This window comes from Amblyomma maculatum, chromosome 2 (assembly GCF_055883805.1).
Source record: "Amblyomma maculatum isolate TAMU_Amacu chromosome 2, ASM5588380v1, whole genome shotgun sequence".
Lineage (NCBI taxonomy): Eukaryota > Metazoa > Arthropoda > Arachnida > Ixodida > Ixodidae > Amblyomma > Amblyomma maculatum.
In genome coordinates this window covers 98,618,226-98,636,407 of record NC_139345.1, presented here as the reverse complement: position 1 = coordinate 98,636,407, position 18,182 = coordinate 98,618,226, and the positions used below count along the sequence as shown (strand labels likewise).

Sequence of the window (18,182 nt, the reverse complement as noted above, 5' to 3'; positions counted from 1 at the left end):
GCGGGAAAATATTCCTGCACGAAAGTGGCAGACAATGTGCAACAGCTTTGAGAAGTGTTATTTGCTGCGTCCGCCACACGAATTTAAAAATAAAACATCTCATTTATGACGTGAAGGATGCAAAATTGATTTCAAAGAAAGAAATCGCAGCTAGGTACAGCACCTTCTCAGAAAACCTTCATAGAAAGCTGCGAGACTGCTTTGTGCAGAACTGTGCGCGTAGTGTATTGAAGGGCTAGCTGACAGAGATGCAAACCACACTGAACTGCACAGGGCAATAACAAGGAGAGTAAGCAGGTAATGGCTGTACCTTCAGATCATACTTGACATGGACGTTCAAGTGGCTGCTGAAGATGTTGCGGATCACAACAAGGTAGGTCTCCGCTCCTTCAACGGTGAGTCTGTACATTGCCAGGTACTGGGGAAGCAGGGTCTTCCCATGCCTTTCCACTACATACTGCAAGTTTGTGACAAATCTACTTAGCCCATTTCTCCGTTGGCCACCTTCTCAACGCGTTCGTTTTCCAAGTGTGCAATAAGTAAACAGCAGCCATTGCGCTTGAGCAAACAGTTACTGAAACCCAGACTTAGGATCCAGGGTAGAATAAGAGGAGGAAGATGACTACACAGTATGAAAGGGAACTGAAAAACGGTTGAAGGAGCTTCAGTTCACAAACCGAGCCAAAGTTTAGAACAAGTCTCCTTGCCGAAATGTTGGCTCGGTTTGCAAGCTGTAGCCCTTGTTCAGTTCTTTTTCAGCCTACTGCTCAGTCATTTCTGGCCAGCAAGATCCTATCTGAGTTACATATCTTGAATGATTAGCAATACCCATGCATAATTGCCATAAACTAAAATATTCAGACGCCTCTAAGAAAAGCTAGTTCTCTGTGTTGTACATATAGCAGAATTAGTCTTAAAATAATATAACAAACTCAATAACCGGGCAAAACAGGATGCTACTGTAGCAAAACATTTCTATTCTAGATTTCTAATTCTATGGCACTATTCTAGTAATATTCCTGGGCATCCTTCCATCTGCCATTGCATTGACAAGGACACAGTGAAAAAGGTTTGTGCACCGTAAAAGAGCTCCAAGCTTACAGGGTGGTACTCCTTCAGGAGAACGTGCATCTGCTCCACTTCCTCACTAATCAGAGTTTTGATGATGAAAAGGCGATCATATGACTGGTAGAACTTGGAACCACTGCGCCCTGTTGACTCCACCGCTATGGGCTGTGACTTCGTCAGAGAGTTCTGGAATGAAATGGGTTAGAAACAACTTTGATCACAAAATCTCCATAAAAGTCCTTGTCTATATATAACTAAAAACTGAAATGTCACCGCCCAAACCAACAAACACCAAACATGAAGAGTCTTTAGTACAAATGGTTCCTCTTTGAGAAATCGGTCACTGTTTGCCACCTACTCCTCCTCTCTCTTCTTTGAACTAAGTAAATATACATTTAAGAAGAAACAAAAATATTGCTTTTGTCAGAAAACAAAGAAAATGAGAGTGAAGCAGTGACCCTCTCTCCAAACATAGACAATGTCAAAAAATACAACAAGGGGAACAGGGAGTCACGACTCACCATATAGTCGACATCGTCGATCCCAAACCTTTCCCTCAGGTTTCGGAACACCAAAGGGCAATACTCTTTGACCTTGAAATGGCTTGGCATGTTCTCTCTAGACAAAGCAAGAATACAGACCAGATTCCAGCATGTGAAAGCTTGACACCACATTTATGTCTCTCTAAGCATGCCAGCACCACGCCAACAATTCAGCATTCCAGCAACAAGATGTATCCGCATAACGTGAACTGCATGACCTGGGCATCATAATGAGTTAAAAGAGTTGAGGGGGGTCAGGGGGGCACAAACCACACAGTTGCCACAATCCATCCCAAAATTCCTCTTACACAATTATTCAAAGCATCTTCAACGAAGCACAGACACTGATTCAACGACACTGAGGATCTTCAACAAGTAAGCCCCTTGCAGAGCTGACAGTCATAGCTTTTTGTCTTGGAATGGCCAGCATTGCCGATGGCAGCCCAGCGCGCAATTTGCAACAGCTATCGAACAAAGCATTGTGTTCTCTTCACACTAACCAAGCCTGACACCCCGCCAATAGTTCGACAGAATGCTGTCTGGCGAGGGGGAAGCATGGAGATTGAAGAAAACATACACTTGCCAAAGAATAAAAGAAATATTTTAAAACATATTTAAAGCATTTTAGGATGGCTTAAAGTTTTTCTTTGTTTTTTTTTTTTTTTTTTCATTATGCTTTAAAGCATTTTGTCATTCTTCGGCAAGTGTATATTTTCTTCAACCATACCTTGGCCGCTTGTGCTATTGATCCAACAGGCCTAACAATGCTCTACTCCCAGACAAGTTTTTGTGACTATGCAGAAAAAGCTACAGAGCCAAAACACATCAGCTCACTGCACAGCAGGATATAGTCCCTTGATAAATTATGTGAGTCATTCTCTGTAATATTATATCATTAGTGAAATGCCTATCTTGTCATTACATCAAGATTGTACTATAAGATAGGCCAGTACAACATTAGTGTAGTGCATTTTAAAATCAGTACACGACACCGTGCAAGCGGAATGGCTGCGCCATCTGCCTCCCGAAGCGTCCGTTTCTGTGCGCATTCGCAATGCGCTTCTTTCGGCAACGTACGCAGCGCGTGATACTCATTAACCGCAAATATATGTCGCTTAGGCCTTAAGTAGTCTAAAGAAAGACGTTTCTGCGTCGTTGGAGGCTCGGAAGCCATTATTTCAAGCAAAGGCGGAACTGATGCCAAAACCGTATCTGAGGCCAGATATACCAGAACTACATGGTGTAGTAACACCATGACGAAAGCTCCGCCCCTGTAGCCTTGGCTCCATAGCCAAAAAAACTTGTCCGCAACCATAGCACCATAAAATGGCAGTAGCTGTGAGTTAGGTGACCACCTTTTATCCCCAAAACTTACTTATTGAAGTGGTGGTTATCCACTTTGATTTTGGTGAAAGCCTTGAAATCGTCTGGCATGAGCATAACAGGGACATTGACGTGGGTGAGGCCATTAATCTGCAAAAAGAGAGCGAGAGAGGAAAGCTGTTAGCAATGAAAATGCAACTGAAGAAACGGCTCTCTGTTGACAGCAAAAAATTAAAGCCAGTTCCTTCTCAGACAGAGCATTTCAAATGTTACAGAGAAAAGTTGATTATTTTCAAGAGCCATCATAAAAGAAATTTAATACCATAATAATCACATATACTATAAGCCTATGCTGAGTGCTTTTGAAAAACCGCACAAATTAAGTGAAAAATGTATGTTTAGGACCTTTCACTTCTCGACAAAACTTATATTTCAGCCATTGATTCAAATGCTACCATTCGAAACAGTAGTAGTCAAAAGGCTGAGTTTGCTATGTTAACAGCTAAAGATGTACAGCAGGAACTATTCCAGATGGTTTCAGAAGAGTTTTGACACCAGAAGGCTTAATAAATTTAAATAGCGGTGTGCAAATATTAAAATTTCCGAATACGAATATAAGGAAAAAATGCCTTCGATATTGAATATCTGATTAGAAAAAAAAAATTAATTTAGAAACAGCAAATTTAGTTCATCTTGTTTATTTCAGGTTACATGTGGTATTTCCAAATAAAATGAAACTAGAATTGCACAGATAGTAACACCCTACTAAAAATCCGGCATAAATTTTATACAGGATTTCATATACAAGCTTTTTGTGCAGGTAGGACCTGCATAAGAAGAGGCGAAGCTGTCATATCGTTGCTGAATACAGTGAACTCTCGTTAATTCCGCCTTCAAGGGACCACAAAAAAGCTTCCAAATTAACCCAAAGCTTGAATTATCGAATGGGCCTGAAAAACTTGCCAAATACCGTTTGCATCCCAGTTTTAACAGATGGACACCCTGCACGACGGTCGTTTGCATTTGAGACGAAAACGAAGTGAGAACGAAGTTTTTCCTGGTTTTATCAAGTGCTTCTCACTTTGCGCACACTATCGGGAAGGCCCTAAAACAGCCCCGTTGAGTTTTCAGGATGCTTCACTGCAGAGCCCGCGCGGTCAAGCAATGCGGTGAAGCGCACAGTGCAGTGAAACTGCGGTGAATTCGAAAAATTTCAGTTCATTCGGTAGTTTCGAACATTTATTTAGTTTTTAGAATAATATAGGAATCGAATAGTAATATTTTTGATTAGTATTCGAAAGTTCGAGTATTAGCCAACCCTTAACTTTACCCCTTATTCACCTTTACATTAAGATGAGCAGTGTTGCGATAGTGTTAAAGGCCTCGTTTTTCAGAAAAATCGGTATGTGCGGTAACACTGTCGCCGTTGTGAGCGAAAAATCGGTCACGCTTCTGGCATGTGATAATTGGTCAGTGGGCTGTGTTATGTCACGAGATCACATGACATCTCGCACTACAAAGGTATCCTTCACTTCACCTGCATTGTAATGAGACCCGTGCGGCCGGGATCCAATCCCTGTCCTCAAGATCAGCAGTAGAGTGCCCTAAACAAGTTAACTCGCACAAGTGCACCCAGTAAAAAAAGAATAATGGATATGATTGGACACTCCAAATGAATTCAAACGAAATCAACTGGACTAAAGAGGTCTTCCATTTGAACTTGTGAATCCAGTTGGGTAGACCAATTGGTCTCCTACGTCCACCCAGGCAGTCCGCTTAGTTTAAATTTATTGTCTCACAGGCTGGGAGGTCCAACTGGAATATCGAATTGGATTTGGTTGCAGTTGGTTCTGCCATTCCAATGGCAGGTAAAATTGGGCACTCTTATTGTATCGGTATTGGAAGCCAATGACTGAGTGAGATCTGCACGTCGGATTTTTGTAAATAAGATATTAACAGCTTTCCTTTCCTATACGCCATTTCACATTATATTTTAATTTCCAATTTCAGAATCCAACTGGATTTAGTGTTTTCTATTTTTTGCCTGGGCATTGCGATGCTCCATCCTACAGAAATATTCTAAGGTCCTTTCCTCCTCCCATACTTCAGCCGTGACAGTGAAAGAACCCTTGCGTGGTTAAAGTAGCGTGCAAGGGCCAGTTAGAGGCGGAAATGCCGGGAGTTCCTGTGGGAATATGCAGGAGCGAAACGTAGAAAATGCAGAAAAAAAAAAAAAGATCACCAGTGCAAGACAAGGTAAAGGTCTTCCTTTGTGCAACGCATGGTTTATTACTCGTTTGTGGTGCGCCTGCGCGCACGACGAGGAGCGCTCAAGCATGTTTATTGCTGGCCCCGCAAGAAACGACCGTTCGATGTTGGACCGTTGCCATCGGCCACACGACGCGCCCTGTGGCGAATGGGGAAGCGTGCTGCAGCGCAACTTTCACGTGCAAGCAAGCCACCACCGGCAGCCGTATACCTTTCTACGGCGGAAATGCAGTATTGCCAGCTTTCTCAAAGGGAATAATTCATCGCTTCGTTCTTTTCGCTGACGATGCAACACCAAAATATTTGTATACGATAAGAATAATGCATCATTTGCAAAAGCTGTTGACAAGCAATTCCACTCCTGCGGCGTGCATCGCCCTTTCTTGAAGAGTAAAACGAACCTACGCATTCATTCGTTTGCACGCGTGAACACCTGAACTATCAGTATGAATGCTACACAAACAGAAGCTGACCTGCAATGTAGCTTCAATGTAAACGCGCGGTTGAATTGAGTCGGGGGACAGTGGGAGAGAAGAACAGTATGGAAAACGCGAGGGATGCGTTGAAATAGCGCTTGAAAAATAAAATAACGGAATTGGGTATCATCTGCTAGTTCTTCGTCTCGACGCGAGGCGCCGCCGTAATCACCGCTCGTTGCGTCGGGTTCATGTAAAGCCGGTTACAGGGGCTCAACTCCACCCCCGCTGTCGGTGCTGTCGGGTCTCCGCCGGAGTGGCTCTGCTGCAAGACTGGGAATACGCAAGCTTTTCTCCGCGTTCTCTATTACCGAACGCGGCGGCTATGACACCTGTATAAAAACGTGCGGCATTAAACGTCTGTGCAAACCATGAACATTTATGCCACGTCTTGACGAGGCGATAGCAGCTGCGTTTGTATAGGAATATGCATGCAGCGCGTTGTCGCGTCCTATCTTTAGCCGCCGCAATTAATTCCCCCGCAAACTTCCCTTATTAAATAAAGCATACATCGCATCGAATGGAAAGTTCCTGGTAATTAAAAAAAGTGGGTATGAACTTTAGCACCAGGATAAAGGACGAAGACATGAAAGAAATGAGCACATATGACATAAACTGTGTGCTGGTATCCTGCGCGTCATTTGTATTCGCTCTTTACGCTGCCACGTTTCAAGGCACGCGCACGTGACACGAGCCAAAAGTGTGCATTGTGCACGTTACGGAACAGCTCGAGAGTCCACAGTCTAACCGCAACAGTGCAATGTTTGGGGCAGCGCGTTTCAACGCTCGTAAGTGACGCCGAGTAATGCTATCATTAAAGCGACACGGCGCCCCATCGCATGTGACCGGCGTGCAAGTTGATGCGGTGCGCCTTTCGTGCATTTGTGCAAACGCATTTTAAGGCGAAAGCCTTTATTGCCTCATCGTTGTCGTCGACAAAATGTGTCCCGCTTATGCGGCAGCTCTGATTGGTCGAGACGGGATGACGTCATGGAGGCATCGACCAATCACAGAGCACCACCACAGAATGCGCGAACGCCAGCCTTATATGGCCACATGCCAATCAATGATCAATTACTAATCAATTAAACTAATGAGTAGTTAATGTCTAATTAATGAGAGTAGTTAGACTAATTAAAGATAGTAGTTAATGCCTAATTAATGATCTAAACTTAGACGTTTTTAGACGTTGTGTAGACAATGCTTTCGCCTTTCACTACTTTAGTCGCTAAAGACCCTCGTAATTTTTTAATAGCGCGGTTCATTCCGCATACGCCAAGGGTGGCAAGCCAGGCGCCCAAATCAGCGTTGACCAAGTAACTGCTTCCGGGTCTGAAAGCAGTATCGTTTCAAGGGGACTTAGCAATTTTTGAACACGAAACCACAGATACAGAAATTCCGAAACTATACGCAGTTACCGAATGCGAACTTTGGCGGTGCCATGTTTTCTCTCGAACAGCCACGCACAGCTCGCTAGACACAGACAGAAAACTTCATTAGCAACTTTACTTTATGGTGGCTACCTTAGTTGTTAGCTATACGGCCAGGCAGCAATCGTCTGTAGAAAACTGCCAATCAATACGTAGCAGACAATAACTGGGTCAGTTAGTTGAAGATGGCAAAGCACGAAAGCAAGATGAAAACCAGCCAACGGATTGCAGCCGATTACATGCATGCCGCCAATAAAGTGCGCGCTCCTTATGGTTTAAAAGGCGCCACGTGACACGCCGACGAACGATTGGCACGCAGACCAGGAACGAACAATGCGAACCGGCGCGAAGAGGGCCGCAGTGCACCAGAAACGCAATTGAATGAGCCACCCGTGAGGGACACCATGTGCGCAAACTGGTGTCCATCCGTGATTTCCATGCACGCCCTCTAGGAGGTGTACCCCCTCCCCCACCCCCGTCTAAAAAAATATATATATCTTTTTATTTGTTTTCGTAGGCACCCCCTTAATCCTTACCGATTTTTTTTCCTTTTGCACTGATGGCTACCGCTTTCCTTCTACCCTATATGACCCCCCCCCCCTCTTCCCCCTTTCAGAAAATCAAAACTCCCCATGTTGCATTTCCTAGGGAAACCCCTTGTTTCCATCGCAGCCATCAACAGGCGACGGCCGCTTGAGAACTTCGAAAAGGCGCTCGACGCCGCGAGCACCCAAGGACCTTGCGGAATAGCGCGCTAAGCATGGGCAATCCGCCATCCAAGCGCGCTATACATCGAGGAAAGAACGATGAACGCGATAAAGCTCCCGACGCGTTTCGAATACATCGCTTGGCATTACCTGCTTTTGCCAATTTTCGTCTCCGATGTTGATACCTCTACTCGCCATGAAAATATTTTTGTGGAACGAAAATGCGCATCTAAGATGGCAAATGGCATAGAAATGGTCCATTTTTCAAAGAGCTCAGCAGTGGGTCAAAAGCGCCACTCAGCCTACCAGAAGTGGCAAAGATTCCGGATTCCCCCCCCCCCCCCCCCCCCCCCGCCTCCTCCCCTCTCCTCTTCACTGACAGGGGTCCCTCTGTAGGGGAGGGGGCAGTTGCTTGGGTGGTGTTCTGATCTGAACGATGTATTTCTTGGACTTTATTGCAAATAAAATTGGCTTCAGCGTAGTTTTCCTCTCGTACTTTTCGTGGGTAATACGCAACAGCTCCCCCCCCCCCCCCTCTCTTTCCCCTCGAGTGATAAACAGAACAAAGCCAAGAAATTATAATATTACACCACCCCAGTTCAGCACTGCTCCGAATTACTCTCCCTCCAAAAAACTATCGTCAATTGATCGGCCAACCGGCGAGCGCCGCAACTCCATGGCCGCGCCGGAAAGCATATACCGTCGCCAAGAGAAGCGGCACAGAAAACTTCGGTGCCTGCAGGAGATGATGGGCAGCGACGCCAAAGGCTTCCCGCTAACAGCTGCGCGGTTTATGCGGAGAAATTGCGATCGTAAACCGTGCCCATACACGTCGTCGCGAAACATGGCGAGAAAAGACATTCGTAAACACTGCCGATGGACGAGAGCCCGACCTTCGCGACGCGACCCCTTTCCTTGCTCCTCCGTTCTTTTTATGGGAACTGGGCGTCAGCAACCTGTTCGGTGTGCGTCAAAACGACGCAGGCGCGTACAAGCTGGGAATGAAAAAAAAAAAAAAAGAAAAGAAGAATAAGTTGCAGCGGGAAGGGGGGGGGGGGGGGGGGGGCACAGAGAGTGACACGAGTCAGGAAAGGAGGAAATTAAATGAAGGGGAGGAGGGCCGGAAGGCACCGAATGAACGACTTTTCCGCGTAACGGCCGGGCCGACAGGCTAGCGCGAGAGGGCAGCGTGGGTTCGAGCACACGAGAACTTCATTCGAGCGCGCCGCCTTCTTTCAGTTTGTGCTTCTTTCAGGACTGCCAAAGGGTACACAGGAAAGAAATGTCCAGGCGCATAAACGTCACTTGCAAGAGCTTAAGGCGAAAGCAAACACACCGCTTGCGGAGTGCATTGAGATCTATTTGCGGCAAATACGTCAAGGGAGCCAGTGTAGTACATGCTGCTGACAAGTCACCGAACACCACTCCGGCGCGCATGCGCTCTGAATGCGCTTTTTCTTTTATCCTCACGCAGCTGATGGCGTTTGCCCTGAGGTGCGCCTATATCCAGTGGCTACGCGTGCCTCTGCCCTTTTATTACATCATCTAGGACACTTGCTGTATTTAACACGGCTGTGTATATATATATATATATACACACACACACATAAAACACACACGAGGGCAATTTGTCGCGCTGAATGCTAACGGAGACAGCCTTGAACGGGGACTTACGTCACCATCCATTAGCGCGTGAACGCTAATTGGAAGCACGACTGAGGTAACAACGCAAGGGCGATGAATAGCGGGACACAGAGAGCGCAGGAACACGCGGAACTTACCGGGCATTCCCCGACTAAACGCCGATAAATAAAAAGATACGAGCGAGGACAATAACATCGAGGCGAAAACGAAATGACCCCCTGACGAACAAGCAAAGTCATCCAACCTCAAGGGGATGCAAAGAATGAAAAAGAGACCATCAGCACTCGTCCCATGTAGCTTGCCAATTCGTTCTTAATTTGTTACGCACTAGCTTCATGCAATCTCTGTGTGGTATGTTGATTTGTTTTATTTCCACATTCTTCGCACGTGCAGCACATGCGTCTGCTCTTTCATTACCCCGGATCCCTACGTGACTGGGCACCCAGCAAAACTTTATGTATGTTTTTGTGGTGTGATCTTGACAATGTTATGTATGTTTCCGATCCGTGGTTCAACAGCATTTCTGGAATTTATTGCAGTGATGACGCTTAAAGTAGCTGTGTAAATGATGCTGTTTTTGATGTTCTCATCCAATATTTTTTCCAATAGCGTAGCATCCCATAGCGTAGCATCCAATAGCGTAGCATCCAATAGCGTAGCATCCAATAGCGTAGCATTGGATGCTACGCTATTGATGCACTTTGAGGCAGTCGCATTATTTTCTCTGTTTTGCCTTATACTATTGCACTACCAACATAGTATTTAGTTTTTGAGCCGTCTGTATAAAATTCAATAGTATCTGTCACACACAATCCTGCTGGAGTGAGTTTGGACGGTGCACCATCACTGCTGTCGCGTGGCGTTCCTTGGCGCGCGTTTAAGTGTGGGATTGCAGATGGCAGGAACGCTAGGCAAGAACGCATCTCGCGGAATATGGCACATCTCGCGCACGGGATTTCGTTCCACGAGCCTTAGAAAGGTTTTCGCCATAAAATAAGTAATACACGTACACGTAAGCGCATACGAATTGGCGCAACCGTTACCGCGCACGTGCTCGGTGCACGAAAACAGAAACAGAGCAGGAAAAGAAAACCCGTATAGACAGACGATGTCCGCACAACAGGCGGTTTTCTCGAGCCAAACGAACGCACCGTTTTCCGAAGTTTTAGACGCGGCTTTGCCATTCCAGCATGTCTCGTTTCCCAATTCTCACCGGTAGCCAGCCGCTCACTCGGTCGTTGCGGCAACGGGAACTTATCACAAATTCCACGCGGAGCGCGTCCGGTTTTTTTTTTTTTTTTTTTTTTTTTCGCACCTGCAACTTTGGTAAAACACAGCTCATGGAGCAACCGCGACGCCATAAGTAGCAAGAAGTAACGGTAAAAATGATACCGACGGCGTCGAACGAAAAATAACATGACTGTGGCAGAGAAAAAAAACAAAAAAACTATGCAGAATAAACACAGACACCACCCCTTCGATGAGGAATCGCAGGCAGCTGCTTCAACAAGCTGTACAAACGGTGGGGCATCCTTTTATCGGAGAAAAATAAAGGCTTATGCGCATCTTTGAAGTGATCATATATACGAACACTGCAGATGAAAAAAAAAAAAAAAAGTGAAACCCAAAGTCGGACGATCGAAAATGGAACGAAAGGATGTGTCTCCAGCTGAAAGCGAAATCCCCCATGCGTCGCTTGTCGTGCCCGCTCGTTTTAATTAATGAGGAACAGAGACGCATATAACCGTTCGTTTGACGTCAACCAGAAGATGTTCAGGACTCGCCGCGTCGATCCACATTATCTCCCACCGTGCGGCGATTATAACAAACAGTTCTTTAATCTGCACCGGCGTCGTCTGTGGAGGACGCGAGGGCCTAGCTTGAAACCAGACTGAAGCTGCCTGGGAGCATTCCACGATCGATAAACAAGTGCGGAGAGATGAGGCTGCACTCAGCTACAGCGAACGCATGACAGAGAGACAGTGACGTCATCGCCTCTCCTTAGTTTCAGTCCACGGAGCTACGGACGTGCAGCCACTGCGCATGCGTCGTAAATGCCACTGTGTTCGCCAGTGCAGTTCTAACGGCTCTTCCAAATTTATGCGATTTTTTTTTTGCCCGCGCCATTTTCGACGCGCTGAAGTGGTTTTGAGAGTCCGAACGTGCGGCATATCAACCAAGCGCATTTCTGCAATAACTCATCCAGCAGGAGACGCGCAGCTCTCAATGAACCGCTGTCTCGTATTTGGAGAAAAGGAGCAAGCAAGTGGACGTTGCGCGAAAAAGCGCGCTATTTGTGACGCTCCGCTATTCCGTTTTCCTCACTCGACTGCGCGCGCGCGCTCGGAGTGTGGAATGAAGCGCGCAACGGCAACCTTCCACGGGCTTTCACTGCGCATATTGCTCTTCAAAAAAAGAAAAAAGAAAAAAAAAAACGAACAACACTGCCAGCACAGATACAAATAACTTTTGGCACTGCCGTGCGGTAAAACGCGGTAACTACGGCAAATGCTATAGTGCTGGTATGCCGTGCGGCGAATACGGGAGACACCGAGGGGGACAAACAAGCGTGCGCTTTGACGAAAAGCGCACTTTTCCCCAACCCGTGCGACACAGTGGGGCCGCCAGGTGCATGGTTTCCTCTGACGCAGGGAGGGACCTCGACGCACGCGCACATGCACGGACGGAATTTCCGCGGCCGCCACCAACTGTGCCGTCACGGTAAGCGCGCACGCTCCCCACGTCAACCGTCCAACGTTGGCCAGGGCCAACAGCGCGGTCGGATGACACACCGACCGTCCCGCTATAAATGTGCGCGCGAAGCTCGGAGCTACAGAATGGCGCTGCCACAATTCGACCAATTATCAGCCTCTAGAGACTTCTAAGAACACGCTGGAAGGTGTCATGGGTCAACAGGCATGCCCGTGGGTGTACTCTGGGGGTCCTGGAAGTCACTGCGACGGAGCGCGTAATGGCGTAACACTGTAAGGGGAGGAAGATGTACTGAAAACGGCTGCCCATCGCTCACGGGCTCGGAGCAGCCAACTTGGCACACGTTCAGGCGACATATGCGCGCTTCTACAGAATGGTAATGAATTACAGAAGGTTTGTGGGGTTTAACGTCCCAAAGCAACTCAGGCTATGTGAGACGCCGTAGTGGAGGACTCCGGAAATTTCGACCACCTGGGGTTCCTTAACGTGCACTGACATCGCACAACACGTGGGAGCCTTGCTTATCGCCTCCATCGAAAAGCGCGATCCCGCATCCTTCGGAACATATAATATGGTGAGGCAACCATAAAAGAGAATAAAATAATATGCCTCTGCCCGTGCCAGTAGTCGAGCGCCGTAACCACTACGCCACCCCGGCGGGGTTACTAGAACCAGGTAACTTTGGCCACAAGCGCAAAGAGGTTCCGCGCAATGCAAAGCCAAGCAACATACGGTTACTTTCGGCACGCGTCACACGGCTGTCGCATGAGGGCAAACGTCACTTCGAATTTTATTTTATCGCAAACGAACGTCTTAGAGTACTGAGCAGGTATTTTCACCAGCATGTGGGGATCAGTCTGCACGCCTCTCTGCGTTCCGTACCGGTTTATGGAAAGAAGAGACCAAAGAAGAGCTCACTCTACCCCCCCCCCCCCTCCTTCGTTTCCCCTGACTCAAAAAGGAACAAAGAAACTGGGTCAGGAACTGGAAGTCAAAAATTTCGTAGTGGTACATTCCGCCCGTTGAAAGTTCACACCAAGCTCGTCTGTGGCCAGGCTAAAAATGAAAAAAAAAAAAAAAAAAAAAAGCACTGAGAGATTCTATCTTGATAAAAGTACGAACATTCGCGCGCCGTAATGCAGCGCAGGCTCTCTCCGTTTATCGACTTCCCTCGCGTGGAAGCATCCACAAGTTGGCCAGCAACTCCGTCCTCGGATCGGGCTGCCTCCGGTCCTTGGGTAAGGCCTCGGAGACTTCCACGCGTTTCAGACAGCGACCCCAGCAAGGGCAACGCCTATCATACACGGTCAAGTTACCAGCTGTTTGAGCGAGTAGCAAGTACACTCAACGGCTGTCGCAACGCAATAAGCCAGCGATGCAGACACACAGCGGGATACGAAGGAGAGGGCAGGCGCAGGACGAAGAATGGGGAGCGCAATATTTTATCGAGCCGAAGCGAGCTGTTGTCCCGAATAGCGCGCAAAGTGTCCCGGGCATCCGGAGAGCTCTCCTTCCGCGGCGTATACATCAAGAGCGAAATAAAATAAAAAAATAAAATCGCTCGATTCGCTGGCAGGACGCCAGGGGAGATGCCAGCGCGAAGTCCCCCGTCGCTGTCCCATATATCAGCTCCCTGTCGTGCGCACGTCGGCCTAGCTCCATCGTAGTTTAAAAACTGCGCAAAATGAGCCAGGAGTATAAGAAACAACATCAAAACAAGCAAAAGAAATGAAGAAACGCCGGGCGACGGAGAAGTTGCAGGCACTGGAGCGGCTTGCTCGGCCAGCGTAGCCACGGGAGAAGCCCAGCAAGAAGAAACGGGTGACGAAAGCATGGTAGGAAAGCTGCGAGCCAGAACAACGGGGAAGCGAAACAAAACCGAGAGGACGATATGCGGTAAAGGGGTGGGGCCGAAAGCTTGATCTATGAGAGAACGCCCCTCTCTCCTTTCCACCTCTCCGTCCCCCACGGTGGACTCGGTCAAGGTTTTATCCAGGGGCTTCTGCCGCTCCATCCTCAATCGCCACCGCCCAAGTTCGGGACGACACGCTCGTGGCACGCGATGACTGATGCGGAGCGCGCAAGCGGGACCGCTGCGACGGTGGTCGGGGCGTGGTGCGCGGCGGTCACTTCCAGGTTTCAAGGTCCGATCGCACGCCACTACCTGTCGGCGAAAGCGTCCTTTCAAATATGGGCCAAGCGATACGAGCCGCTTTCTGAACGGGTATGATAAACGGCGAGGGAACGGCCGGCCAAAACATGTGCAGCGAACGATTAAAAACAACAACAACAACGCCGAAGTGTGTTTAAGGAGCCAAACACGACAGCAGTCAACGCCTTCCAACAACCGATTTCATCGCCCTGCTGTCCAAGAGACTGCTGTACAGGGAACATTAAATGAGTATAGGCACGTATCACCTCTTGGTATTCTCCTTTATAGTGAAACTTCACCTCTCTCTCTGTGTGTGTGTGTGGGGGGGGGGGGGGGGGGGATGTGGGCTTTAGCCACATGTTAAATATCTTTAGTCTGGTGTTGCGGCTTGTATATTAATCAGTTACACTAACATAAGTTACACCCTCACAGCTGCTGTAAGGAGACGCTTTCCTGCTGGCCTAAATAACGTTGATGTCGATATGCCCCAGACATGTCTCAAAAGTGTCTTCGGGAAGGGTACATGGAAACCAGCAAAACGTTGTGTAGTTTACAGAATGAAAGGGTGACAATTTTAAATGATGTTATTATTGATCACATTTTTTATAGCTGGAGCAATGACTAGAAATTTGGCTGTTAAGCTACTTAAAAATGCAGGTTTCTGCCACCAACGTAATACTGCGTAATACTGCAATGCTGTGACTGTGCTTTATGTTAATATACCGCATCCTTTATGTTTAGTTCCTCTGCATGCGCACATCCTGGCCATTGAAAAAGACAAAAACATTAAAATAATGAATGCTAGGTTCTGGTCAAACTGTGCATCTTTTGGTATTCTGCGTGGATTTTGCTGCAGTTATTTATATGACCTTCCTGAATGAAGATGCACAAGTGCAGTGCCATCTAGAAAAGGCAATCGAGTGAATCTGGCAGTTGCCCTCGGATTTATTCTAAGTTCAGCACAGATAATTTAAATTTCATTCTCCCTTCTTTTGCAGGAGGAGCCCAGCCTGCTTTGTCCAGCGTAGACCTGCAAAACCCGCAACGGGTGATCAAGCAAGTACCCAGGATAATAGCGGCTCCCGGCATCCAGGCCTGAGGGGGTCGCCCGAGGAGGACTCAATCATCTCCTCACCAGTTCCCAGATAGGTTTCAATAAATACCTTTTCCTCCTCCACTTCTAGGGAAGAGCTATTACTGCCCAGGATATTTTTAAAATTATTCAAGTAGATTAGTATTTCAGCTGACCTGCTTTTTACCATGCCACTGTCTATTGTTGCATGCAGTTTTAACGTGGATATTTTTTTAGTCTAGACTGTTTATGCAACTTTTTTTTTTTTTTACAATAAAGCCTAAAAACAATTGGAAATGCTCTTTTTACAACCACCCATGCTGGTATGCTTATGCACTTTGCATGTTTTCAGAGCCAGTGCGTTTGTGTAAAGCTCAGCTAGCATATGTGCCTCTTGGACGGAAATTTCAATTTCACACTGTTGTTCAGTGGTTTGTTGTGTTAATGAAAGTAAAACAGACAACAGGAAACACCTGTTGCATATTCCGTTGTCTGCTTGACTCGATCTTTCACGACAAAGGCATCGAACACTAGTATGTGACTGAAATTTCCATGACATGCTTGCTGAGTTTACATAAATGTTATAGGCAAATTTTTACACCAATAGGGGGTTCCGCAAGCAAGTTCCAGGAAACGTCCGAATGTCCGCCTCGGGGTGTCCGTCGGGCGTGCGCGGGATGCGATTCGGAGCCACAGAAGATAGTCCGACGGATGTCCGCGGCCCGCAAGTCGAACAAACGGATTTCCGTCACATGTCCGAACCTCCGTCCGAAGTCGTACGGCAATCACCGTCGGGGACATTGCTCAACACGTTCTCCGGCGCACAAGTTCCGCTTTTCACTTTGCCGCAGCGCCAGGGCTTCCGAGCAAGACATCACCATACCGCCACAACCCTCCCCGTTTTGCCCAAAGCTTTTTAACCCAAGTACCCGCAAGGAGGCAGGCACGCAACAGAAATAGCGCGTCCTCCAGCCGGCACGTTGCACGTGCCGAAACGAGGCGCGAGCGGGCGGAGAGACTCGCGACGAAAAGGCGCTAACTAGCGTCCTAGGACCACGGGCATCGCGGACGAAGACGCGACAGCAGCGCGTGACGCGAGTGCGCACACCCGACTCGTGTTTCGCACCCGCGTCCTCCCAGCGGGGCGGCCTTGAAACCACCAGCGAGAATACACGAAGCGCACGCGCGGCGACACACAGTCGCACTTGGCCAGCCTCCCGCCGAAGTGCTGACGAGGCGGGCCCACGCGCGGCAACGTGGTCGCCGAATGAATCACACACGTGCGTCGATTACACACTCAGCTCTCTGTGGCACGCATGGTGCAATAAGGGACGTGCATGCGGCAGCTGGCGAGCGCATTTGACAGCGTACGGGTTTGAAGTAGTTCAACACTAATCATTGTAAAAAAAAAAAAAAAAAAAAAAAAAAGAAAAAAAAAAAAAAAACACAGAATATGGCAGGGGCATTTTTCTACATCGGCACCAAAGAAGGGCGTGCCGACGGCCAACTATGTCGACTCTGCGAAGGGGTCTGTCTTGTTACGAATTTGCGTCGACACTGCTTTTAGGCGATGGCGGTAAGTGGCCAGTTCTGAAATAAATACAAGGCGTTGTGGGCGAAAAATCGCGGGCTTGGCTCTGGCACTGCCGGGCAGCAATTATCGCTCGGCGGCGGGTTGTGTGACGTAACGAGACAGCAATTAATAGAGGGTCAGAGGGGAGGGAATCCAACCTTCCAGGAGAGGCCCTTGTATCCCCCACGAAGGCACAGTCCTACGGCTTGGTTTAAAGCGCAGATCTGTATATATCGGGTGGTCTTTCCCACGGCTACGCGCTAATTAGTATTCGTGAAATAGGCGCTAATTAATTGGTTAGTGATTAAGCGAGTGGAAAAATGAATGCGTGTGACCAGGCTCTCTCTTTGTATATATATATATATATATATATATATATATATATATATATATATATATATATATATATATATATATATATATATATGATCCTCCCCCTTCATATTGCTTCAAATACAAATCACGCCGATGTCTCAGCGTGGTGCATCACCGTCCGCGCGGCGGGTAATCCGATCAGCGCAAGATTTGTCCACCGGACCGTGCGCACTCGCGCAGGCGATTTGCAGGCGTAATTACTATGGACCACCCCCGGGAGAAGAGCTCGGGACACTCACTGCATGCAGCGGGCAAGCTCGGCTCCCAGCGCATTAATACGGCTGCGCCTCGCCGAGCGCGCACTAATCCTTTGCGCCGCTTACGTGAAGTGCACCGTGTATACCCGCGCTATATACATAGGTGCGACAGCGAAAGGTCACATCATGTGACTTCTCCGCCGTTCCTCACCAACTGCGACGCTAAAACACAAGGTGGCTTTAAGGTAACCTCTAATGTAGCGAGCCTTATCTCGCACCAACTCAGTCTCGCAAACTGAGGCGAAAGGTGGAGACGAACGTACTCTGCTCATTGCGAAACTGAAGACTGTCTTCGAAGTTCGTTGCCAGTTTGTATATGCAGGAAAGCTGCAGGTGCGCTTCAAGACGCTCCAATATGCTGGCCCACTGCTCGGCGGATATCTTCAATTTCCGGCCGAGGGAGCTACTGGCAGCGGGAGAACACCTGCGCCCCGGCCCAAAGTGGTGCCTCTTCGTATAAGGCATGCAAAGACGCTCACAAAGAAGGCTGCGCTCCAAGCACAGCCGACGTACAAGTTTTTCGCATCGCCCTGCCAAGTATATAAACCTTAACGAAACCCGTAAAATTCAGTGGTTTTCGCAA

General features: G+C 47.8%; 1 protein-coding gene across 4 annotated transcripts in view; it reads right to left on the bottom strand.

Moving 5' to 3' along the window:
• The window catches only part of PIP4K (phosphatidylinositol 5-phosphate 4-kinase), an 88,914-nt gene that overhangs the window by 17,370 nt on the left and 53,362 nt on the right, over positions 1-18,182 (bottom strand). For all 4 annotated transcript variants that reach the window (XM_084594809.1, XM_084594811.1, XM_084594810.1 and 1 more), the window contains exons 2-5: positions 2,986-3,083; positions 1,590-1,686; positions 1,102-1,254; positions 311-457 (exon numbers count right to left, since the gene is read on the bottom strand). In XM_084594809.1, coding sequence (XP_084450935.1) covers positions 311-457; positions 1,102-1,254; positions 1,590-1,686; positions 2,986-3,083 — 495 coding nt within the window. The remainder of the gene's footprint in view (positions 1-310; positions 458-1,101; positions 1,255-1,589; positions 1,687-2,985; positions 3,084-18,182) is intronic.